Source organism: Hylaeus volcanicus, chromosome 2 (genome assembly GCF_026283585.1).
Source record: "Hylaeus volcanicus isolate JK05 chromosome 2, UHH_iyHylVolc1.0_haploid, whole genome shotgun sequence".
In the NCBI taxonomy this organism is placed as follows: Eukaryota; Metazoa; Arthropoda; class Insecta; order Hymenoptera; family Colletidae; genus Hylaeus; species Hylaeus volcanicus.
The window spans coordinates 19,372,918-19,398,220 of NC_071977.1; the positions used below are offsets into that span (position 1 = coordinate 19,372,918).

Sequence of the window (25,303 nt, forward strand, 5' to 3'; positions counted from 1 at the left end):
TAAACAGAAAGATGATTTAAATGTACAACAGAACTTTGTTATATTTGATTGTAGACGTTATAAATGTTTTATTCAATTATAAAAATCGCCTAAATTCGCCCAGACAAAACTTTGCACCATTTGTTTTTAGGAAGTATGTAGGCTGTAGCCGTTTACGTAGTTTTTGCTTTTAGTTGCTTCTTTGTCAAAATTTAAGAAACATTTATAACCTCTATAATTAAATGTAACAAAGTTCTGTTGTACATTTAAATCATCTTTCTGATTATTTTAGAATTATCACAATCCCAACAATAGATATTGCACACATTCTTTTGGTAAAGTCATATAATACAAGAATTACAATGTAAATTACAGAAAAGATAAATAGATCAACGTAACTAATTTCAGATGTCATGAGGTAAATAGTGAAGCAAAACGTAATAATACTATGAAACATAATTGTCACAGGTTTAAACATACATTAAAATGTATTAAGGTTTTAAAATTTGTATGTTTATTTTTTGCCTTAATGTCCAACATTTATACAGCGTCGCTCCACTGTGCGCCGGGGAGTTTTTTCTAAATGAGTAAGATTTAGGGGTATCATTTGGTCCATCAAGTACCTAATTTATCAACCAAAGGAAGACGTATCATTCAATGAAAATTTGATTTTCATAAACTGAACTACTCGTGAAGAATCAATGTTTTCGTATTATAATTTACCTTTAAAAATAGTGATAGTGATTTAAAATTCACCATATGTATAGTACTGAATATTCATCTAATCTAATCGTTTACAAAGAAAGCTTCAAGGAGGAATTATATATTTATAAATACGAATAAATTCATGCCAATAAACCTTTATTATCCTAAATGCCTCGTTTGCATTGTCTGGTGAATATGGGGAAAAGAGGGGCGAGGAGGTGTAACATATTTAGTAGTTCTGAATAATGGTTTACACAAACAAGCATGGGTATTTTTGATTAGTAACTTGTATGATCATCATCAGTAGTGGAGTCACTTTAAACCTCGCAAACCACTTCCACACAGTTCTTTCATATACACTACATTCACTATAAACAGCGCATACTTCGTTCAATGCTTCTGTGACATTTTGAATTACGCTCCCTTACTTAACACAAAATGGTGGCTATGTGCCCGGTGGCTACCGCAAGAACGGTGAAGATACGCCACCATGCGTCGAAACTCTTCAACAAGATATCGAAACGAATACCTACGGAACTGTCGTCATTGTTTTCCAACATTACCGTCCGAGCCTTATGTTCAAGTCATTATTGTTGACAGTTCTTCTTGGGAAAAGCTTCCTGCAGCTGTTGTGGGAAACAAACGCTCTGTCTTGTCACAGGTTCGCGGCTTTTATTTCCCACGGTACACTTGCGCGCCTCTTCGTATAAATATAGTACAAAATTGCATCGCGAAGCTGCAGTCTCGACGGTGGACCGGTGGCGAAGTGGTTCAACGAAGAACGGTGAAAATGAGGTATTTATCATGAAAGTTGCACTCTACATTCCCGCGTCTCTGCGTTCAATCCGTTTCTTTCTGATCTTCGTCGTGCGTGAAATTGTTCTCCCCCTACGAAATCTCGTGTTTACTTTTGGCACGTTGCCAGTCGTTCCGTTGCCGTGAGAATTACAGAAGCAACAGTATTCAATGGATGGAGGAAGGAACAGGCGGGAACCAAAAAGCAGCGCTTTAACTGTCATGCAGGAACCGCCATCTTTTTCACCGTTTTCTCTTCGAAAGTAGGCTCTATAGTATTAATTGTTTCGCATTTTTCTTGACACTTGACGCATTTTCTAATCGTACCACACGCTTCACGCATCCAACAGTAATTTTGCAATGCTGCGTTTTCTTGCTTTCGTCAAATAAAAATGTTCCTGTAATATACGTCAATCACGTATTCTATATATAATATACGTGGCTTCTAACCAAACGCATAGAGACCCTTGGGTAGTACGAACTAATTGATTAATTTATTAATTAATTAGTATAAATATGTGGACTTTCTTCTAGTTACAGTTTTGTTCCAACGCACTTATAATTTATTATTTTGTTATGTACGTTAAATGTAACGTTAATCTGCAAAAAGAAAGGTTATGATTCAGTTACGGTTTTGATCAAATGGCGTCCATTCTCTTCTGCTACAGGGATTCTAAGAATTATGTTAACATATGTCAACAAATTATAATAAATATTTTTGTTTTGAATCTCGAGTTCGAATGCTATACACATCCATTAACCTTTCAAGATTAATATTTAACTAATTACGCGAAATGTCAACGTACTTAATTTATCGTTGAATATGTATCTCGTAATTATGGTTATTTTAATTGTCATAAAAGATCGTTAAATCTTAAAATAGATCCAACGAACTATGTTATGTTACATTAGTTAACTGTCGTCGCTTTTAATATGGTAAACATATTAAATATTAATTGCAGTTTGAATATGTATACACATATTTTAGTGATTTTATTTGTATGTTTTATTTGTAGCGGTAGATCACAAATGACGGCGATGAATGGAAAGAGACCATCCTCGATTCCACCACGACATCAACCTGAAACATTAGCTCAACACTTTGATCTAATTAAATACATTTGTGATTGTGAGTACAAATTAGCAGTTTTTAATCTGTAGAAATTAAATTTCTTCAAGTGGAACATGTTTTATATTAAGCTATCATTGTTACAGCCTGGAATACAGTATCTAGAGAGCTGGATATGTGTCACAATCAACCACACAGTAATTCTTCAAATTATAGGAATGGTGCATCTGTCACATATTATCAAGAACGAGAACCAAATCCACAGTTGAAAGGTAAATCACTGTTGTATTATTTGTTCCGTCTTAGAACATATTCTAATTGAAGATTATTAATATTTCTGTTACACTTACAGATTTTGAGCCATTCAATCTTGAAGCCTGGTGGGGACAACGTGTCGTTCAAAGTATTACTAGGAATGCAAACTCCTAGTGCCAGGCCCACCACATCGACTATAATCGAACATTCTCAAACAGACATAAGAAACAGAAAAGATAAATTCAGTGCTGCCGAAAAAATTCTTTCCTTTTCTAGAAACAATTTATTGTATACTCAAAAGTAAGTGATGAGAGGAGGATAGCATAGGTATAAATAAGTATCTAGCAATCAGTTTTGAATCTTTTTTATAACAAAGGTAGGATATTAGCAAAGAAACAAAGAAGATGGCAGAAAAAGAATGGGAAAGAGCAGGGTTACGAAAGCATATGTATTAGTATGTAATAACATTCCTCCAACCTTTTATCGTATTTTAACGTAATATCGCCTTTTCCTGGACCTTTTTAAACATCGTGTTTTTTAAAAGTATTTTACACAAAGATTGAATCTAAGCCTTTGCCTGTTTCTGATATTGTCTTTCTAAGATTTGAGAATCAACGCATAAATAATTAAGATATATAGAGCATGCTGAAACTATTTATTTTATTTGCCAAAAGAAGTAAGTGTAATTCTAAGAGATAGTTTATTACAAATCAAACTTTGATTGTTACTTAAAGAGAAACGTAGAATAATTATTCGTCTTTTTATCTCTTTGTAATTAAAACTTGGATACAGAATGCAGAATCGAAAGTAGACGAATTGTACACTAATTCTATATACCTCGATCTAAAGGATTATATGACGGATGAACTGAAGGATTTACCTTTTAAAGTTTACACATATATGTATTTTTCCACGCATTGCATTTCACATTTTTAATAAATTTTCCACTCACACGTCTATAATGAGAACGCACTTCAATTTAACGAAATAAGTGTGTTTTAAGATTGTTTAGAAGAAAATTTACTGATGTATGAGAAGATAATAGTAGTTTGCACCTCTATATTTGACAAAAACAAAAAAATGTTCAATTCTTACTCAGAATAGTGTGATAATTATTAAGATTTTAAATACGATCAAATATATGACTATGTACACCTATATATATACGTAAATAATGTACATCTCTGCGTGTATAGCTATCCTATAAGATTCATCTGATAACATTTTTAATGATAAACAATAATGACTAATGTCTTTTTAAATACATGGTCGTCTATACCAATTGCTCCTAGCGGTATTTTTTTATGTACAAGTAAATAGCAAGAGTATTATTACGATTATAACGACAAATCTAGTTCGATACTGTTATGTGTTACAAATATTGTAATATTATACATATATATTCATGCACTTCAGAAAATGGTAGACATTGCAATGCACAGTTATCGACTCAGTAACCTTACACATTCAAGGAATTCACCACTTTCAAGGAACTGTGATTTCTTACTAATCATGGCTCGAGCTTGATCTAATGCATTGCATTTTAGAGTCTTGACAATATCTTCCAAATTAGATAGACTTCTCTCTATTGCACGTTTTTCGCTATTAAGCATCTGTTTGATTCAACAAATCAAAGTCTACATTTTGTACCGACCATTCTAGTGAAATCAATGTACGTTTTGCAATGGTACTGTACAAAATACAAGTATATAAAGAATTGTGTTTGGCAGAGCCAATGTATTTGTATCAATAGTCACAAGCAGGGACAAGTTAAGGCGTGAGCCTTACGGGCCAGAGGTGGGCAAAATTTAATTCGAATAACAAACAACGAATAGAAACTATAGCAATTCATTTGCAACATTTATACAAATACAATTATTCGGATAAGCTTTTATCTATTTATGACATAATTTGTTTGTAACAAATAACAGACCAAAAGGTATTTATTTTTTATTTGTTATTCAAAATTTGTGTCTAGTAAGCATTTTGTCCATCTTTACCACAAGGCCTCAACCAGTTAAAAGAAGTTGTAGATTGGATTTTTACTTTACATTTACATTGCTACATTTATAAACTACTTTTCTGTTCAGAAACATAATGATAAATTGCAAGAAAAAATCATATTTATGAACTATTAATAAACAGCCTTGCAAGAATAAATTTAATTTCTACTCAAGTTTTTTTATTTTTATTTTAAAAATGGTACTGGAGTTTTTGCAATATTACTGTCCCAGAGGTAGGTAAAATATTTATTTTGATAATAATTACAAATATCAAGTTCAAGATAAATAACCGTTTATTCATTGATTTTATCCGTTATATATAATTCGATTCAAATTGGCCCATCTCTACTGTAGCTCAGAAGTGACCACGATTGATAATCGAAATTTTTAATTAATAATAATAATAAGCAAAGTTTTCAAGCAAAAGACGAGAAGAAAGTTTCGCCATTTGAATTGATCTTTGAAGAATAATTTTTCGATGCTTCATGAAAGTCAATCGAACATTCTATTAGTCTGTTCTTCGCGAATAGATTAGTTTTCAAACGAGGAAAACAAAAGAAAACGTCAAAAATTTGTTTACTCACCCCAACTCCAACGTTTAAACGAGAAAATGAATTTATTCCAGTTAATGTCGTTTGTGCCACGTTACTTGAAGTTTTCATTCTCGTCGTTTGAGTTCCACAGGGTACGCCGGTTTGTTTAACGTTCACCGATACATGTATATTTTTGAAAAATATCAGGATCCTGTCCAGTGGTGCTCCCTCGTATTCGGCCTCGTCGTCCACAAATTCCATTTTCACCACTGTTTCGTTATTATTTAATAAAACTGGATATTTAAGTTTGATTTCACGATTAACCGACAATTTGAAGATGTACTCCTCATAGAATAATCCGTTAGAGTGCGATTCGATACATATTACCCTTCCACATTTATCGATTATCTTGTCCTCACTATCGAATTCCTTCCTTCGATTATTCTTCGCGCGTGTGACAATTTGAATTGTTTCGTCGTCGTTACATGCATCCTGTTTTTCGATGACATTGTTATGATTTTCCTGTGTTACGGTGTCGATCGAGTTATTAAGAGTCGGAACACAGTTTTCCAGTAAATCGTCATTAATAGTTTTTGTTTCTCGAGAAGCGAAACCATTCCGTTCTTTTTTCTCCCGCTCGAGAATTTCGCTGCGCAGTCGTTGCTGCGCCTGAAACATTTTGATAAATGTTATAGAACAATTTGTAATGATATTATTAAATCTATATGGGTATTTATAAAGGTATATCTATGATTGGATTTTTCCAAAAATTATCAATATCTTTGAGTTTATTCAATCGAAATTAAAGAATATGTTTTCAGTATTTTTGTTCGTTCTTCTGTCTGTCAATCTCAATGTTTCTTCTCATATATAAATTAAATAACATCTTCTTTAACAAATATCTTTGCCATTTTTTTAAATAAATCCCTTAGTATGTAAAATATCAAACAAAAATATTTTACCATTTGTCTAACAAACTATAATATTTTTCTTATTTGCTTAAATAATATATATTACTAACTTTTCAGAGATATTAATTTAGTTCTTACTCTTTTATCAAACGTGCATAGAGCAAGTAAAGTTTTCAAAATCCTGTTCTAGGGAAGAAAGTAAATAAATACTGTAGGCAACTGTAAACATAACCGACCGCGTGCGCAATATCAATTTCGATAAAACTATAACGTTATTGCGTTTTTTGGCGGGGTGGACTTGTCTATTTACGACTATGCATCCAGTAAGTGGTGCGTCGTAAAATTTATACGTTAAGAGGGATTTTAGTGCACGCTAGTAGGAGGCGTAATTCTTTGATAATATAATTTCGTGGCTCGTATTTTCAATAATAACGCCACAAATGTATTCATAAACCTTCACATCTATGATTCCGTTCATATCTTAAAATTTATCGTGTTATACTGTCGTTTTTAATTACAATATGCAATAAAACCAATTCCATACAATTGTTATGTGTAACGTCTTCTCATGGTGCTCTAAATATATTCCTCCTGAATATTGACAAAACGTTTTTGAAGTAGCGTTTGCATTATATTCTGACAGTCTACTTTTACTGTATGCAATAGCAATAAAAAAAGGTGTTTAATAGAATATTAGAAAATGGGACGGAATATCGAAAAACGGTAGTTTCCCTAACACGTGAGATCCAATATCTGAGGTAATAATTACGTAGTAATTAACGTGAAAGTTTGAACATTGAACCCATGCGAGTCAAATACTTTGAATTTCGTTCAACATTTTCTCTTTTTTATTTGTAGGGCCAACTATTTCCGTGTACAATATACGAGGAAAATTATACGATTAATTACAAACTCTGAGCAAGCACTGATACCTTGAACAGGTTATTCATAGGTTTTGTAATATATTCATTTGTTTCAATTTCTGTGATTATAAAAAATATAAAATAGTCATAAAAATGCAAGAACTTTTGACCATTTATATTTATGAAATAATTTAAGACATAAGGATATTTGCAATCACATTTCAGATTAATTCAAATAACTTCATCAAAATACTCTTTTTTCCATACAGGATTTTTCAGAACGAACTTCAGAGTTTTGTTTTGGAATTAAAATTTAGAGAGCTCTTTGTAGAAAACCTTGTATTTTGAATTTAAAATAAAGTGTACTCTCAAAAATGATTTTATGTAACATTTCTCGCGATATGCAATTTCTTTTTTGTATGATGCTTAAACAATTTGTTAAATTGAAAAGGACTATAAATATAAATGGTAGGAACGACTTTAATAAGAATACACAGAGGATCCATGTTATAACTATTTTGTACCAAGTAACAATTCGACTTTTTTGGATATAACCAATAGTAAATACCTTTGCCTAGAATTTCTCTTTTAAACAAAAGTCAAATACGCTAACCTTCCTTTTAAGATTCTTTACCACTTCTTTCAGAACGGAATTTTGTTCCCTTAATAATGTAAGTTCCGATTCATCCTTTTTGTCTTTCGCGATCCAAGTGAGCTGCCTCAGATTCTTCATGCCATTCTCGAATAAGTTTCCTGGTTCGGTCAAGTTCTTCAGAGCTACTCCAAGTGGAAACATAAGACTTATGTGAAGGAATCTTCACAGTGGTGGGTAATACTTACCTTCTGCCACGAGTTGACAGAGCGCGTCGACATCTACGTCAAAACGTTTTAAAGTTTCAAGTAGATTTGCCAGCTCGAAACTTCGGTTTTCGTGCTCACGCTGAGAGATTTGATACGCTTCTATCTCTTCCTCTAATCGAGTTGCCTATTAAAACAATTGAATTTTATTCTTGGGTATTTAAATTGTTAGTATTAGGTTGTCCCAAAAGTTTCTTTCGCTTTATTAATAAGTAATACATGCACAATAGTTTATGTTTTATGTTACATTACTGAATTGTGCACGATTCATTTTGCTCCATTACTATTACGACATGAATATATATGAAATTAGATTGTCTATTTATATAAACACGACCACGTAAAATACTTGAGTGCAACTCGCGAAAGAAACTTTCGGGACAACCTAATAATTTCAACATAAACACTATAAAAATGTGAAGGAACATTATATAGGTGATGACACTCTGTACTTGTGAACATTAATTTTTATAACTTTAATTCATTTTAAATATGATATCAGGTCGAAAAAGTTTTGAATAATTTATATTTGCTATTATTTATGGTATTTTAATGTATTGTAGGATTCCTTTGAATTCGTTATAGTAAAAGTTTAGAGAAAATGTTTAAATATTTAAATTTAAATGTTTCAGTAATCGCTAAGAATATTCTGTGTTCTTTTAGTATATTCTATATCTCTTTTTAAATTTTTTTTTTAAACATTTCTATCGATTTTAGAGTCTCATAAGTACTTACAAGATACCAACACGTTTCATGATACCTTTCCAGAAAATTAAACTGGAAAATAAATACGTTTCGAGACATCGACAATACGATTCATCGTAGAATAAACTGTTATGGCTATGGCTCCTACGAACAATATTTTAAAACGACACGAGACTTATAGCGGCCATAGACATGAAGATTTATTCTACTACGAGTCGTACTTCGAGTTGCAATCATAGTCGAATAGCAACGTCATAGTACCATTTAATATAGTCGTACCAGAAGTTGTACTCCTGTGATGTATTTATTTCTGTGATTTGTACAAAGTTTGATGATGTACATTATATCTTGAGGTCGGTTGGTGTTTTGTATGAATTATTCTTTTAATTGTAATGAAATAATATCAGTAAGCAGGTAAATTGCTTAAAAGATGAAAACAGCTGTTGGGTAACCATTAAATAAGTAAAGAATTATTTATTTATTAGATTTTTTTTTTAAATTATTTCTTCTATTATTTGAAACTTCAAATAATAAGTAATTACCTATGGAAGTAATTATTCAGATATTCTTCTTTCCTGAATATATTTAGTATTTATTTGAGGCTTCGTCCCCACATCGGACCTTCTTCAGGATTATTTAATTATAGACATCGCGTTTATACTATGATGCAAATTGCAAATTAATTGGAAACATGGTGTTTATACTCTAATGCAAATTATAGTGCAAGCAGAGAATGTATAATTAATTAATTCTGAAGAGGATGATATCAGGATAGAAGAAATTCCAAGGAAAATTAAATTTGCTATCATCGTCAACAAAGTAAATTCTCTTGTTAGACAATCTGAAGATATTTTATTTAATAATCTATTTCATCAATGGAGGTTTTAAAAATTCGTGGAAAATCTACATTTTTAATGAAAAATTCCTAAATTACACTGGTCACTCGATAAATTAAATTTCCACCAGACATCTTGCTACACGTGAAAATCATAAATAAATATTACATTGAAACACGCGTTAGTCATTTAAAGCGCCAAGATAATGTGCTGAAACAGTAATTTACCCCGTTAAACAACTGGAATAGCTCTCAACTGAACGCCTTTATGGCTTGGTGAAGCTAAGCAGTAAACAATTAACGTTTTAAGAGCCTCTACATCTCAACCCCACGTTCCTCCCTCGATACAGGGTTTGCATCTCATCTAAAATGATGGTGATACTACGTCCAGTGGATGTGTCCGTGGCAGATCTGGGACTCGTTAATGCGGCCGGTCGTAAAACTTTGGCGTTAACTTCGTTTTATACGAGCCGCGTTCAGTTCATGGCGTCCCGTGGTAGAAAATTGCCGCGAGCAACGCGTCACGGAAAGAACAAAAAGAGAGATCGATACGAGGAAAAGAGAATAGCTGAAGGGAAAAGTTCGGGGATTAGTGGGACACTTTTACTATTAATCACGCGCTCGTGAAACACAGCGCTAGGTGTTACGCGAGAAAGAAACCTATCGATCTGCATGAAACATAACGCGAACTTAATTGAATAGTGTGGTGAGGAATGTTGCTGGATTAACGGACTAAAAGAAATATTTTCCCCTGATACGAAACGTTGTGTGGAATGGAGGTTTATAGTGGTGGCATTTATTAATTATTTTTTTATTAATAGAGAACTTTGTGCGACGATTTGGTAGTATCGATCAAGTACTTGTCTTGAGAATTGGTGTAAACGTAGCAATTAATATAATATTAAATTAATCGGGGTAAAATTCAATTTACTATGTGATGGAGAAAATTTGACCAAGTTCAAAATTAAGAGGACGAATTGTATAGAATGTAAAAAATTGTTTACTTGTATAGAGCAAAAATAAAGAAACTGTTTCTGGAGAAAATTTTAATACTTTGAATTAATAAAAAATTAAATTTATTATGTAATCAAAAGAAAAAATTGTATAAAGTAATTGATCCTTATTGTTACAAATGATTCTTATTCTTAAATACTGTTTCTAGAGAGAGTTGCAACATTTTGAAATGTTTGAATTATTCATTCAGAAACAGTTTTAAAGACCACCAATTAATTCTTGATAACTACAACTACGTGATCCCTTCTTGTTTTCCCTTTTCTCTACGAGGAATAAAGGTAGGCGTGTCATACACCCTCCAGAAACTGCAAAAGACGTATGACTGACATACACTCGACTACAAAGAAAACTCATTCTATAGTGGCTCGAAATTCTTGCCAACAGAATTCCCTTCCTCGTACGAATGTTCTCATTAAAGACACTTGTACAAGTTGCTTGACAAAAGCAAATTTGTCTATGAAATGCAAATATAGATTTTTTTATCGAAGTATCTACAAACTTCTACATACATTTTCGCATTTTCATATCATAATGAATATTTTGGATGCATAATATAGTGCTGTATCACTAAAACAATGTCGTTGTTCGTCGACGTTGACGTGAAGTATTTCTTTTTTATATCTTTTACTCGTAGAATACATCGATAGAATTTGTCCAAAAGGACCAGTCATTCTGTGGAATAGAAATGGATTTTCACTGGATTTAACAATAGAGTGGCGACCATTTATGGGAAGGAAGCAAGAATAAAATTCGCGGTTTGGGAACGTAGAGGGCCGTACATCTGGGACCGTTTGGGATTGCTCGGACGTTGAATATTCAAAAGGCAACGGAAAGGTAACAAGTTCGATTTCGCGTGTCAGAAAGGCGAAGTTTCAAAGGACGGACTTTTTTCAATCCAGTGTCTGTAAAAAAAGCTGGCTACAACGTCAGAGTGAATGCATATCAATTAAAAAAAGCGCTTTGATGTTGGTTTACGATGCATGTAGCATCGCTATTGCATCTGATACTTTTTGAACCACTGTCCGAGCTACCAAAGGAAATTCGAATATTCTTTGTTCTTCCATCTGTTTGTCGTAATACAAGATGAAAGTTTCAACTTTAGAGATCTTGCGACGAAGAAGTTTTATCTCCATCGAGAATAATGAGGCAATATAGAAACAGAGATATTAAGGGCGTTCTTCTTTGTTCTTTGAATGAAAATACAGTATAATATACACAATGGGTTATTTATCATTTATATTTATGTCGTATGTAAAGTATAGCGTACTGTTATATTATTGTTAATAACGGTTTTCTTCCATATACTATCAAAACAAAAACACGCATCAAACATATATTTAATTAAGTAATTTGACGAAGCATTTGCAGTATAGTAATTTTGAACATAAGAAAAAGTAGCAATTTATTCAATATACTTTGTGAGTTTAATGAATTGTTAAACGGTTAATGTTAATTTTATATATAGCCTACATTGTAATAGCAATTTCTTTTGCATCCTGGATATATTTCTGATGTTCTTAGAGTCATTTTATATCATGAAATTTAATGTATTACGAGATTAGATTTTAAATGTTCATATTTTGCATCCTAATTTGTATCATGTATTGTTCATTTCGTTCGTATTATTGTATTAACAGGTACCTAACATTTTTCTGCAGATATTATAGTAAATGTAGTTTGAAATGGTAATGTCGAGTGACTTTGTGTAAGGTACTTCCGTTATATTCGCGACCATTGGAATACAAATTTTAATAAAGCTTATAGTATACCTTCTCTTTAGTTTTGTTGTACAGCTCGAGTAGTTCGTGAAACTGTTTCTCTGTAGTTTCGCGTGTCATTTTCAAAATGTCCTCGCATTCCCGTTTAACCAAAGCCACTGCGTTGCTACATTCAGTTTTGTTGCTGGAAGCAAAGCAATTAATCTGCAAACGATGATTAATTCGATAAAAAGAAACATAGCAAGTGACACTCTTGATCGATAAATCCTGAATGAATTTCATTCTCCAAATTTTACTTTACATTTTATATATTTTACAATTTACGATATTCCATTGCACGGAATATACAAAATTGAAAAAAGTTAAGGATAAACAATTTCATCTTCTTAATGATTATGAGCACATTCTGGTTAAAATAGTCCCTTTAACTTGTCGTTTAGGAACAAAGCTGATCTGCTTCAAGAATAAGACAGATATTCTTTTTATAATTGAGGGCAACACTCTGATTAAACAATTTCTTTAATTTGACATTTAGAAATAAAGTTAATGATCTTTAGGAAAGACGAAATTGATCAATATTACTGTAGTTTCATAATAGTGTAATGTAGGGTACAATATATTCTACTACTAATATTCTAAATAAAATTTGTTCGACTGAATTTTTACAAAATTACTAAGGAGAAGTAATTATTTATTCGTCAATTTTCTTGATTTTTCTTCACTCATTGTTAGATGCACTTTTAAATTCTGGAATATATTTATGCAGCTTGAATTTTATTGTCATGAATTTTTGAATGTCTAGCGATATTTATTTTCCATAGGATCGCAATAAATTCCCAATTCCAATAAATTTCGCCAAGCTATATGTAATATGGTATATTAATCAATTTCATTTAAAACGAAGTCTGAATTATTCAGTGCATTCATTGTTTTAAACGAACACACGTCCCTTCGATTGTTTTTCTATATTTTTTGTTGAAGATGTCTGTCGATGAATTGTTGATGTCATGTATCATTGCTTATTAATACTGCAAAAAATTTCGCGCAGAGTGTTTCACCAATTTCATAAATTTAAAGTAACTACTGCATTATTTATAAAATGTTTTTATAGTGGCCAAGAGTTTATCAGTTTTATTTAAAAGAAATTTATTAAAAAAATATGTAGATATTGTTTTACAAAAATGATAAAATTGTAAATAATATTTAAATTAGGCTAAATGCTTTTTAAAGTAACTGTAATAATTCCTCTTACCTAAAGTATAAAGAAAATATCTATTTAATTCATGAAATAAATAAAAGTATAAGTAATAAATAGAATAAAACAAATCACCCCCTGAACCACCCCTTTCAAGAAGTTATAACATTTTTGGAACGCCCTGTATTGTACAAAGCAATCTTATTTAGAATGATTAGCTGAGTCAGTTTGTACAACTCTTTCGTTCCTTAAAATTGGTGTTTCACTCTGTTTCGAAGCAAGTCTTGCACTCATATTTTATTTTTATTTTTAATATGGCCAATAAAGTCGTTATATAAAATTTGTCAATAGAAATGAAAAAAAGATACTGAAACGTACAATCAAAAGATGTATCATCAAGTTGATAAATCTGTCCTATAAGAAAATGTACAAGCGGGGTATACTGTGTGAAGTACACATATATTTTACGTTATTTTTGGAAACAGGCAACAAATACGAATTCTTCGTAGCTTTTGTTGAAATAGTCGCTGGAAGAATATTTTCTGCGCTCTTCTCTTCTTTGTCCTTTTTCAGAAAATAAAATCGTCCACCATTCAGTCGACAAAAGAAGAAGGTTGTTCTCGATTTCTCCCGTTTTATTGCTTAAATGATTTTGACAAATTGCGAGACCCATAACAGTTGGGAAAGGACAGACCATGAGCGACTGATCCGTAAAGATTCTTCGATACTAGTTCGAGATATCGCGATATCCGATCAAGTTATTGAATTTACTCTCCTTCGAATTCCTGGTTTTTCCGCTTCGCGAGCGCATTTGTCCTTTCTTGTAATAGAGTCCTCCAGGCCGCAATTTGAAATCCGACATTGTAATTTAATTTATAGGGTGGGTCAAATGCAATCGAGCTTCATTCGTCGTATTTTTATAAAAAATTCTGTAACTTCTGTCTTTGGTTTTTTAGAGCTCGAAGTGTTCTGCAGAATTTCTAATCACATCTTGAGGTATTCTTCAGTAGTTCTTATTCGTTCACATAAATTTTCCATTTATTTTAATCTTTGTCTAATTGATATAAAGTCGATAACACAAAATTGTTTGTTTAAATTTATTCATCAATCTCACTGCGTCAACATACTTTGCTATTGTCTATCGTCGATCAATTGTTCTGTCTCTTCTTGCCTCCTTACTTCGTGCTCAATGAATATTCATAATGAAGAAACCAAAATTTTTTGTTAATTTGTATAGATCTACATATGTTGTGTTTAATACCACTACATACCGAAGAGAACTCAAAAGTAAGGTCGAAACGTTCAATACAAAAAATTCAATGAATGTTTACAAGAGAGACTCAATTTTGGTTCCAAATTGAATTCACACCCTCCAAGCAAACATGTATAGAAATGTAAAGTCGAAACATTTGAAATATTTCATAAAAAGAAACCGAAAATTTATGAACATCCCGTAGAATCAACGAGAATATTTAATTAAAGCGGAACAGGCATCGTGAGAAATATTTTACGAAAACGTAGCGAACGAATAAAAATTTTCATCTTGCGAATGAAAAGAACCCTTTTCTCTTTCCCAATGTCAAATAAATGCGAATCGTGGCAGCGGAAGTGAACACCTTCGCGTCTGGATTTTAAAAAGGGCACGATGTTTGCGAGGACGGAAGTGTAAAAGTCATGTTTCACATGGCGAACGTAACGTTTCAGAGAGTACGACGTTCCAAAATACTTTGATCTCAATGAGGGTCTTATTCAGCACATTCGAAACTTCAAGCGTCCCCGAAACTTTCAAATTTTGTTAACACATGTACAGCTTTTCCCTCACGTTTCCCGCTAGGAGAACGAAGGTACATTATCTGGCAATTGTAGCGTAAATAACTCTACTCGATACCTAAACAATACCAGTCATCATTCTTTATCACATTTTATTTTAAGCGAACATAAGAAATAACTATTTGAAATAATATTTTCATGTTCAATTCTTCGTGACGGTATTTGTAAGTAATCGAAATATTGATTTACCTGAAATATACAGGGTGAGTCTTATAACGTGACGACCTCAAATAACTCGTAAGGTATTTGTTGTACGACAAAATGTTTCAAACAAAAGTTGCATGGTATCTAGGGAGACATACAGAGATGTAATCTGTTTTTTATTACCTTACTTTTTTATTGAGATATTAGGGTCACCTTCAGTTTTTTAAATGGAATGTCTAATATTTTTTTTCGAATTCGGATAAATTATCAACCTTGCGTAAAAAAGTATTACATGAAGTGGGACTTCAAATGAAAAATTATTGAGATATCTTCAAATTAATAATCTTCTATTAGGAAATACGATTAGTCAACGTGATTCTTAGCACGACTTTACTCTCGTCGGTAGGTCATGTCTGTAAACAAGTTCCCTGTTAAATATTAATAATCATCAACACGAAATGCCTATTCAGTATCTCAGTAAATGTTAAAGTCGTATCGAGAAAGATACTAGATTTTTATTACGATGTTCAGTAACAGTGAAACAACGATATGATAATTGTTTATGGTGCGTGTGAAGAAACTGCTATAAGAGCCAAGATCTTGTACCAAGCTAAGTATTCTGATCGAAATCAGCCATCGCATTCTACTTTCTTAAGGCTTAATCGAACACTCAAAGAACATGGCAACTTTAATGTACAGAAACGTAAAAGGTATCACAAAGTTCTGAATAATGAAGGATGTCGTACTTCAACCTTACCAGCTATTGCCCATAAACTTCTTTTATAAATATCTCAGTAATTTTTCATTTCAAGTCCCACTTCATGTAATACTTTTTTACGCAAGGTTTGATGATTTATCCGAATTCGAAAAAAAATATTAGACATTCCATTTAAAAAACTGAAAGTAACCATAATACCTCAATAAAAAAGTAAGTTAATGAAAAACAGATTACAGCACTGTGTGTCCCCCTAGATACTATGCAATTTTTGTTTGAAACATTTTGTCGTACAACAAATACCTTACGATTTATTTGAGGTCGTCACGTTATAAGACTCACCCTGTATATGACGAATGTATATACATATAAATATATATCTTTCCAATTAAGTTTTAAATAGTAGGCATTTCAAATAAGCTTCGAAAATAAACAATTCATTTTATACAATGAATAATTCATAATGAAGAAATCAGAGCATACAATATTTTACAATATTCTTCTGTGATTTATATAAATCACTACTACATCATGTGTTTAAAATTACAAATATTTAAAATAAATATGCTTGTTACATGTATCAATCTCTGTTTTCTCTGAATCATTACAATTTCACCATTTCAATAGTTCAAAGAGACTTGTAACTTCATCAGTTAGAAGATCTTTCAATTACATATTCCATACATAATAATTATTTTCAGAAATGCATCAAATATACAATCATTACTTTGAACGCTATTTCACGAAATACTACAGTGTATAATTTGAAATAAATTACGTTACGTTTAATTATTTTCAAGTCACTCATACGTTGACGTTTACTTTGATGGCTTTTGAAAGTTAATCAAGGCGATATTCGAGCACGTTAATCTTTCAACTTCGTACTCGACCAATTATGGGTTTCGCCCCTCGCGCGCGTACACGATGAATTTTTGTCAACGAAATGGAAAATTTCTCTGACACGTGCACTTGTGTCAGTTCACCGATTCGCCTTTTATACTAATTTTCCCAGTAATTTACGTTTCATTGTTTATTCCATTTTCGGTTCTGTTTGACGTAACTGATGTGTACAGTCAGACGAGCAGCACGCTCGTGTTTGGCATCGCTCCATTTCGCGTATTCACATGCAATTGACAGAAAGATCGTTTGACACCACCGCATGACGCGTATCGATTACTTGTTAACTTATTACGCATGGTATTGATACGAACCATAACAGTTCCAATACTTTACCGTACATTGAGCAAATCGGTGAATGCAAACAACCCAATGGGATTATCGAACCGCAAGAAGTTTGTTTTATCAGGTCATTTCGAGAATCATTGGTTTCTGATTTTTTTTTCATGGGTAAAAGAGATGTTCTACACGTGTGTTAAATAACTGAGGGTTCGATGAATGTAAGATATTGATAGAAATTAGATAGAAATTGATACAAAGATATTGATATTGTAGAAATTATAAAATGTATTTGAATTTTAATAATTCAATAATATTTATTGACTTATTGTTAATCTTAAAGGTGAGTTAGTAGAATAAGTTACATTTAAGGAAAATTTGTACACATACAACAAGACTATTATATTAATCACCTACTAGTGTAGGCACTTTGTTTGGTGTTTCTTCTATTGCTTTAAATTAAATTATAAATACTTATTTCATAGAAATCCGACAGGTTATTTTCACACATTTACCTAGTATCAGTTTAAATGTATGTAAATTGTTAAATTTTCCGGATTTCAATAACTATCATTAATTATTTAGAATAAGTTCTAACGTGAATTTTATTGATTTAATACGGAAACCAGAGTTTGTCTAATATGAGTTTTCTTGAATTATTGTATTGTAGTATAACCATAACTGATTATATATTTGATGGATGGTTGGATCAGCATGATAATAAATACAAAGCTAAAATAATCTTTCATTGATCGACAAATTGATTATAACAAATTACTGATTTTCCAGCTCAGTAAAAATTATCATGATTGCTCTCGCCAATTAATTATAAAAGCAATCACAAAATTTATTTACGAACTACTGTCCCAACTCTGGCCCAACCCCTAGTTCTAGATTTTGCACGACCATACGCGTAACTTTAACGTTGGCTTCGCGACCACTCGAAATTTTGCCAAAATTGATACTAAGTTCGTTGCACTCGGAAAATTCGATCACTTAGACGTCCTGAAATTTGATAAAGTTCGAGCAGTTAGGTGGTAAAGTTCAGTAACGAAGTTCACGTTAGAAAATTCGAACAGTTCGAAGTGTAAGTTCCTCCAATTGCGAGTGTAAAGTTCGATGGGCGGGATCCCGAAAGCGCCTCGATCGAGGAGACTAATGTCACCCATGATCATGTCTCTAATTCCACAGTTCGAGATGTTCTCGAAGGGTTCCGAATAGAGATGGCGTCACGTAAACACTAATCAGAATTTTGCATACGTAACTTTGCTTGTACAGTGTCGTCTAATCCTGTCGGAAATTTAGCTTTATCGTGGATTAGGATACGTCAATGGCTATTGAAAAGCAGAACCTAACTCTGTGCAATCTAGTTCTAAGTACGATTTGGAACTTTGCCGTTAGTTACATAACTAAATTACGATGTCAGGGTAAAGTGGATGAGAAGTTGTCTATTTAAAAAGAGTAACGAAGTCACGATCGTGTCGTGAACACCTCTCAGGTCGCAGAGTGTAACAACTCTAAAGTTATTGTTATCGGCTTATAAGAATGTGGGGTCGTAGGAAATGGTTATCGACTCGCTGCAACGTGCTGATAGCTTACGTTATTCGATGGTTCTTCAACAGAATTTCCACGTTATCCGAAAAAAAACACGCATCGTCTTTTTGACAAGACACGAATCATTCATATGTATGCTCACTATACGTATTAATAAGTGTACGTTATGTACGTGAAGTGTACCACTCGCTATGTATGAAATATAATTTATTTTACATGAAACCATAAAAAAAATACAAAATAGGTTAGGGAAATACATCAAAATTCATTAACGAATACAAATAAAAATGAATAATATTACATAAAAGATAAACTTTTAATGAAATTGGATGCATAAATTGCGCAATGAAAGATATTCCTTATTTTTCTCATCAGATGATATTTATTTTCTAGGGACGAACACCTATCCTCGAAGTTGTTGATGAAATATTCATTTGAATATTAACAATATATCTCTATAAAAATAAACTTTTATATGAAAAAAGTTTGGTTTTGATCGACAGTCAGTTTACAGTTCGGTTACCCCAGTACAGCATCGCTATTTTATTTATAAAAGATCTAAATAGAAACTATTCTTACATTGTTAGGTCTTTTAGAATATAATATTACTACGAGAAGATTAGACCTCAATCCAAGTTTCCATTCATACAATAGTAACTGTTTTCTTGTTCTTTCAGGCACTTTGAATTTTTAAGTCAATAGGTCCTTTAGCTGTAGCAGCAATAAAGACCCAAGGAATCGTTACATACTGTCGAGTAATTTCAGTTTATTATCAGTCGCATCTGGTTATCAGAACCCTTAACCTTAGCAGTAGTATTATATTCTAAAAGATCTGACATATTTATTTCTTCCGGTAACTCAGGCAATTTATTAACATTTGAATGTACATAAATAAATTTAATGCACATTCAATAAATGTATAATAAACTCTAGTAAACAGATCTTTCATTGAGCAAATTATTTTCGAAAGAAATTGCTAAATATAGCCACTATTACCACTCGCTCAAGGTTTTCTCCCTTCCTTAACACGTTGACTGCGGAGGACGCACGGTGTGCGCTCTGTAATTCTCGCCACAGCGGCGGCGGACGCACGGTGTGCGTTTCATCCTTTCTTCCTTTTATAACACTCCCCACCCTTGAATTTTCGATGTTTCAACTTGAAACTTGCTATATGGGCTCATCATTAGTCCGTCTGTTTACCTTCTCGGCCGTTTCAGTCTTGGAAAAGAAAAAGTGTGTGTTTCCGCCGTCTTGCTTCTCAACCTCTATTGTTGCTACCTGCCGTTCTTTCCGTTCCTTCCGCCGCATGGTAGCAACCACGAATTCGAACGCCGCAGTCAATGTGTTAATGTCGAGCCATTTGTTGACACTCCTCATCATGTTTGTAGTCGTGCTGCCAAGTAAATCCGTTTCGAATCTCCCATTCCTACCGAAATACATTTCGCAACAATGTGCTTGTGCGTCGCCTCTCGGTTTAATTCACCGGTCGTTTTAATTTTCATCCTATATGCATGCTCGATGTTTCGACTTAATTGAAGCCAGGCCATTTGTTGATACTCCTCGAGAGTTTACAGTCGTTCTTCTGTCGAACAAACCCGCCGCAGGCTTCCGCATTGTTACGAGAACATGACCTGCCTCGAGGGACGAGCAAGATGCAAATTTCGCGTGTACCTGTACACGGACTGGCGACGACACAGGAGAGACGAGAGGTTGTAACTTTATCGCGCAACCGGTTTCGGATTTAACCGCTGAACGCTTCGTTTGAATCAATTGCCGATTTCCATAGAGTCCCGGTTAAGTCTACTCTCTCGCGGAGAACTTGCTGCGCGTTGAGGAAACCCGAGGAGGAACGAATTTATTCGAAAACGAAGAAGCGCGGGAGATGAAGAATTCCAGCGGTGACGCAAATCCCAAAGGTGTTTTCACGTTTTCACGTTTCACCTCTTGTAAACGGGGATGATTTAATGATTTCAGCGAAAGGGTAAACTAAAATGAGGATAGCGGTGCTTTTAATGGTAGATGGAAGAGTGCAAATTAAATTTAAAAAAAAAGAGAGAACTAGTTAAATTATAACGAAGTGCAAGGTAAATTAATATTGAAATACGAAGTGAGTTAATGGTGGAGTGAATGTTACGATAAATTAGGAATTGCAATATTAGTAAACTAATTTCGTAGCTTTTTGGACGACTGAGTTAAGGTAAACTATTGTAAGAAAGCGATCTACATATATGTATTCATATTCTTGTTTATTAAATATACTTGTCCCAACTTACGTCGTGTTATAATCCTGTCAAATGTAACAGTTTCAATCATTTTTGTTAAGGAGATACATACAGTTGTCATAGCCAAAATTTGAGATTTCATTATCAATGTTTCTTCTTTATTTGTTTATTTATTAATAAAATTCTATATCAGTTTGGTAAAAGTACTGTTTTCAAGTTTTAGTAAAATATATAAAGAATTCTTCAAAATGACCTTTAGGATTTCGTTTTTTTAAAATACTTAACATTTCATTTTACATAAGTATACGTATTTGGTACACGATTAGCATGTGTAGTTCAAGTCCTCATACGTCACAAATGCAGAAACTATAACAATTAATCCATTTTTAATATATATGTAACTTCCCAATATGTAACTTCCTATAATACATAAATTATATATTATTAACCGCTTATGAGATAATTACGAGGTAATTATTAAACAATTATTAAGTTACACCTCCACTATTGGCCATTAAATAATTCAACGATCCTAAATTGTTTATACTCCAATCACCAACCGATTAACGCCAAATATTCACAGTATGAAATTTTGCGTCTGAATCACGAGTTCAATTCAATTCTTTCCTATTTATTTATTCTGAACTTGTTTGTCGTACTGCAAGGCAATCAAGAGTGCTGTGGTAGCGTGAATATTGCTCACTGAAAAATGAATTCATTTTGTTTCGAACCAACTCACGTTTTGATCACAACCTACATATTATAGAACAATGAATTTAAATCTTTTAATGGCAATAAAAACTGTTTCGTTGATTTTATTTCGCTTCCAAACTCCCATAGGATGAAAATTAAAACGACCGGTGAATTAAACCGAGAGGCGACGCACAAGCACATTGTTGCGAAATGTATTTCGGTAGGAATGGGAGATTCGAAACGGATTTACTTGGCAGCACGACAGTTTCTTCATTTATTATGATTAGAAGAGTAATTTCAAAATTTTGAAATTGGAATGGATGTTTTGCAATGTTTTCAACAATTTGGAAGAGAATTGTTTAGGTCTTCAATATGGTACGATTGGAAGAGTTTTTCTTTTTATTTGAAAGAGGGAAAAGCTTTTGCTGAATTTTAGTGGTGCGAATGTAACGAGACAACGTTCTCATCAAGAAAGCAATTCAATTTTATCCATAATTTGTGAATCAATACCGCAGTCACGTTCATCAGCGCGATTGTACTCTCTACGAGCAGTAAAACCAGCAATCGCATATACAGGGTGGGATGTGTAACCTGAATTATTTGCGTAACTCTACAAATATGGACTTTATTGTAAATTGTAACCCTACAAACACTTCATTGGGTATCTGCGTTGTTATCGCGATATAATAAAGTCAACAAGTAAATAAATAAATCAACTATACTGGAAACAAAGAATGCACTATGTAATTAATAAAGAGTGATTAATATTTTACAGTCTTGGGATACTTATTTATCTATATTGATAAATGTTCTAAATTAATACGATGTGAGTTATTTTATAATAATTGTATAATACACTCTATAGTTTCAATATATTTTATTTTAATTATTTCATTTTATTTACTTATTTATTTAGCGATTGTTTGACACTTTTAATTAATTACATAGTATTATACATACTTACAGATGTATACTACAATAATTTTTTTAATAAACAAAACTAGTACTTGTGCTTCATGCCAGATACTATTCTCGAATGTAAAGGAAAGTAATACATACATATAACTTTCTATGTATGATTGTTGCACTGTTGCAAGTTTGCTTAAATTTTCTTCAGTCAGATATCATATGACAAGTATAAATCATTATGACGAGATGAATATAATATACAACTGTACTTTTCTGTGTAATTTATGCAGCTCGTGCGTCGATCGTTCTATATTTGCGTAAAATTTATGTTAATCCTTTTTGTACGTTTTTAGCTTCGTGAATTTAATGTGGAATCTTATAGCGTAACAAATATGCATATGCTCGCTTAATTATACATTTAAATTTCATGAAATACTGCACATCATAATGGGTAACCATGAATCCCATTATCCTTTTATATAAAATCCAGTAGAATATGACTCTCTTCAACAATTTCCAAAGTTCGAACGTCAAAATCCAACGCATATAAAAAAATCATAATTTTTCCATGTTTATAAGAGTAAACCAATAATCACGTTAATGTTTCACACGTAAGTCAGTCCGTTAAATATTTCCCGAATGAAACGTCTTTCAATTTAATTTTCTGCTCCGAAAAAATAAAACTGTAATCTCGGAAACGAATATATTTAAATAAGAAGAATAAATTTTAATTTCGGAGAAGAAGAAATGTGAATTTCAAAAATATAAATTAACCCAGTAGAATATTGCTGTTATCAATAATTTCCAAAGTATCAACGTCAAAATCCAACGCATATAAGACATCATAATTCTGCCATGTTTATAAGGGTAAAGCAATAATCGTGTCACAGATTTGGTTATTCAACGCCAGCCAGATAGTTAATTTTTTGCCGAACGACACGTACGTTTTAATTTAAATTTCCTCGTTTAATAAAAAAAAATTCGATTCACGTTTCATGACATTCAGCTCAAAATACATGTATGTGCGTTAGTGTAAGTCTGGTTCTACCAGATATTCCGCACGAACAACCTGTTTATTTGATATCGCGAGCGGATAACGCTCAATGAAATTGTTTCTATCAATAGGAACCTCTTGCTAATCACGCCGTATGTTCTCGATTCGAAATGTGTACGATCACTCGACAACATACTCGATACCCGTGTAAACGCTTTGAGTCCTCTTTTGCGCATTTCGTTTCGCGAGTTTTCCAGTTTATTTATTTGAAAAAGTTGAGATAAACGATCCACCCGACGAAAATCCGCGCTCGGATCCGTAAATTGAATTAAATTCGAGTTCGAGTTTATTTTCAGCTCTTCGCAATTGCACGAATCGTATATGCATCTGTATTTAAACAAATTTATTACTGTGTATGCGTCATTGTCAGAGAATATTTTCGGATCTCTTATCGGCAATTTTTAAAGTCGCAATTGTGAATTACCGAATACGGTTAATTGAACGATAGGTACGAGTGTCAAAACCGTAAGTAGAGACAATTATATCTGAACGAATGATGTTTATTTTTTTCACATGTGTTCCTATAAGTCTTACTTGTAATTTTATCACATATCAGTCTTCAGTACTCAACCATTTTGATGTAAAAAGAAATAAAATATTTCGAAGATAATTTATAACTTTTGAACAGTTTGAGTGATTTTAATCAATAAAATATATGTTGTAGATATAATTGAGGAACATTTATAATATCGAACAAGAATATTTTATAGCAGAATGTTACTTTCTAATTCTTTTTGAAAAGTAATTTGAGGATGTATTCAAACCAAGTACCAAAACATCATTAAATTTTCATCAAGAGGTACATTAATGAAAAATAAATACCAATACGACCACATATAATTGGAAATACACAAAATGATCTACAGCTAACCTTACAACTCCAAATAATATAAATGGAGCAACACAGCATAACATTTGGAAGTTTCGTTTTTATTCAACCCATTTTACGTTATTTACTTTTGCAACCTCATCAAAACACAAAAATCCTATCCAGATTAATTATATTCAACAAATCACTTCCACAAGTAATTGTTTAATTCCTTAATTAACAACTCTGCTATCTGTACGTAAGTGATGTGGCAATTAACGTGTAATTACTACATATCGAATCTTTCGTGTAGGTATCGAAATGGATTGATTTTAAACGATTAATATGTGCCATAAAGTATCGATATGGTATTAGTCCGATCGCTACTCATGGATACAAACATCACGTTGTGTCAAGCGTGAAACAATAAATCTAGTGTCACGGGACCGGACGTTTACGCGGTTCAGGCTGTGTCGTCGTTGGTTTTCGTGGATCGTCACCGATCACTGCTAAATCAACGAGTTTTTTTGCTGAACGTGCGACAATTGAACCATTATTTCTCGATAAACGAGCACCCACAGTGTGGAATTCGATATAATATATCGATACAATAAAAACGATAGTCTTTGCTTCATTTGCAAAAACGTCAGCAATCATTGTCAGCGACGTAACATGGAGACAGTCAACTATTTTATAATTTGTTGTGTAATTTATTTAATTTCCTTTTCCTTTCTTTAATCTCTTCTTGGTTATACAATTG

The 25,303-nt window shown here is 32.5% G+C and overlaps 2 protein-coding genes across 3 annotated transcripts in view; one reads left to right on the forward strand and one right to left on the reverse strand.

Moving 5' to 3' along the window:
* The first annotated feature begins 1,258 nt into the window (after window positions 1-1,258).
* LOC128872225 (MAPK regulated corepressor interacting protein 2-like) lies at window positions 1,259-3,963 on the forward strand. 2 transcript variants are annotated; one of them, XM_054114682.1, is made up of 5 exons: window positions 1,259-1,479; window positions 1,610-1,742; window positions 2,496-2,608; window positions 2,695-2,820; window positions 2,901-3,963. In XM_054114682.1, exons 2-5 carry the CDS (start codon window positions 1,651-1,653, stop codon window positions 2,975-2,977), a joined length of 408 nt encoding a protein of 135 aa, XP_053970657.1. In that variant the 5' UTR covers window positions 1,259-1,479; window positions 1,610-1,650; the 3' UTR covers window positions 2,978-3,963. The 2 variants fall into 2 exon arrangements, with proteins under 2 accessions (XP_053970657.1, XP_053970656.1); XM_054114681.1 differs by lacking the exon at window positions 1,610-1,742 and having other exon boundaries at window positions 1,269-1,479.
* Window positions 3,964-4,118: 155 nt separating this feature from the next.
* The window catches only part of LOC128872223 (uncharacterized), a 33,048-nt gene continuing 11,863 nt past the window's right edge, over window positions 4,119-25,303 (reverse strand). The window contains exons 3-6 of the mRNA XM_054114678.1: window positions 12,295-12,427; window positions 7,954-8,098; window positions 7,721-7,890; window positions 4,119-6,008 (exon numbers count right to left, since the gene is read on the reverse strand). Coding sequence (XP_053970653.1) covers window positions 5,223-6,008; window positions 7,721-7,890; window positions 7,954-8,098; window positions 12,295-12,427 — 1,234 coding nt within the window. The 3' untranslated portion in view covers window positions 4,119-5,222. The remainder of the gene's footprint in view (window positions 6,009-7,720; window positions 7,891-7,953; window positions 8,099-12,294; window positions 12,428-25,303) is intronic.

What these genes read in the sequence shown, in the direction of transcription:
- LOC128872225 (XM_054114682.1), top strand. Translation starts at nt 1,651, where the DNA reads ATGGATGGAGGAAGGAACAGGCGGGAACCAAAAAGCAGCGCTTTAACT. An exon ending in TCACCGTTTTCTCTTCGAAA is followed by an intron (nt 1,743 to 2,495) that starts GTAGGCTCTATA and finishes TTTTATTTGTAG; the next exon opens with CGGTAGATCACAAATGACGG. An exon ending in ACCAAATCCACAGTTGAAAG is followed by an intron (nt 2,821 to 2,900) that starts GTAAATCACTGT and finishes TTACACTTACAG; the next exon opens with ATTTTGAGCCATTCAATCTT.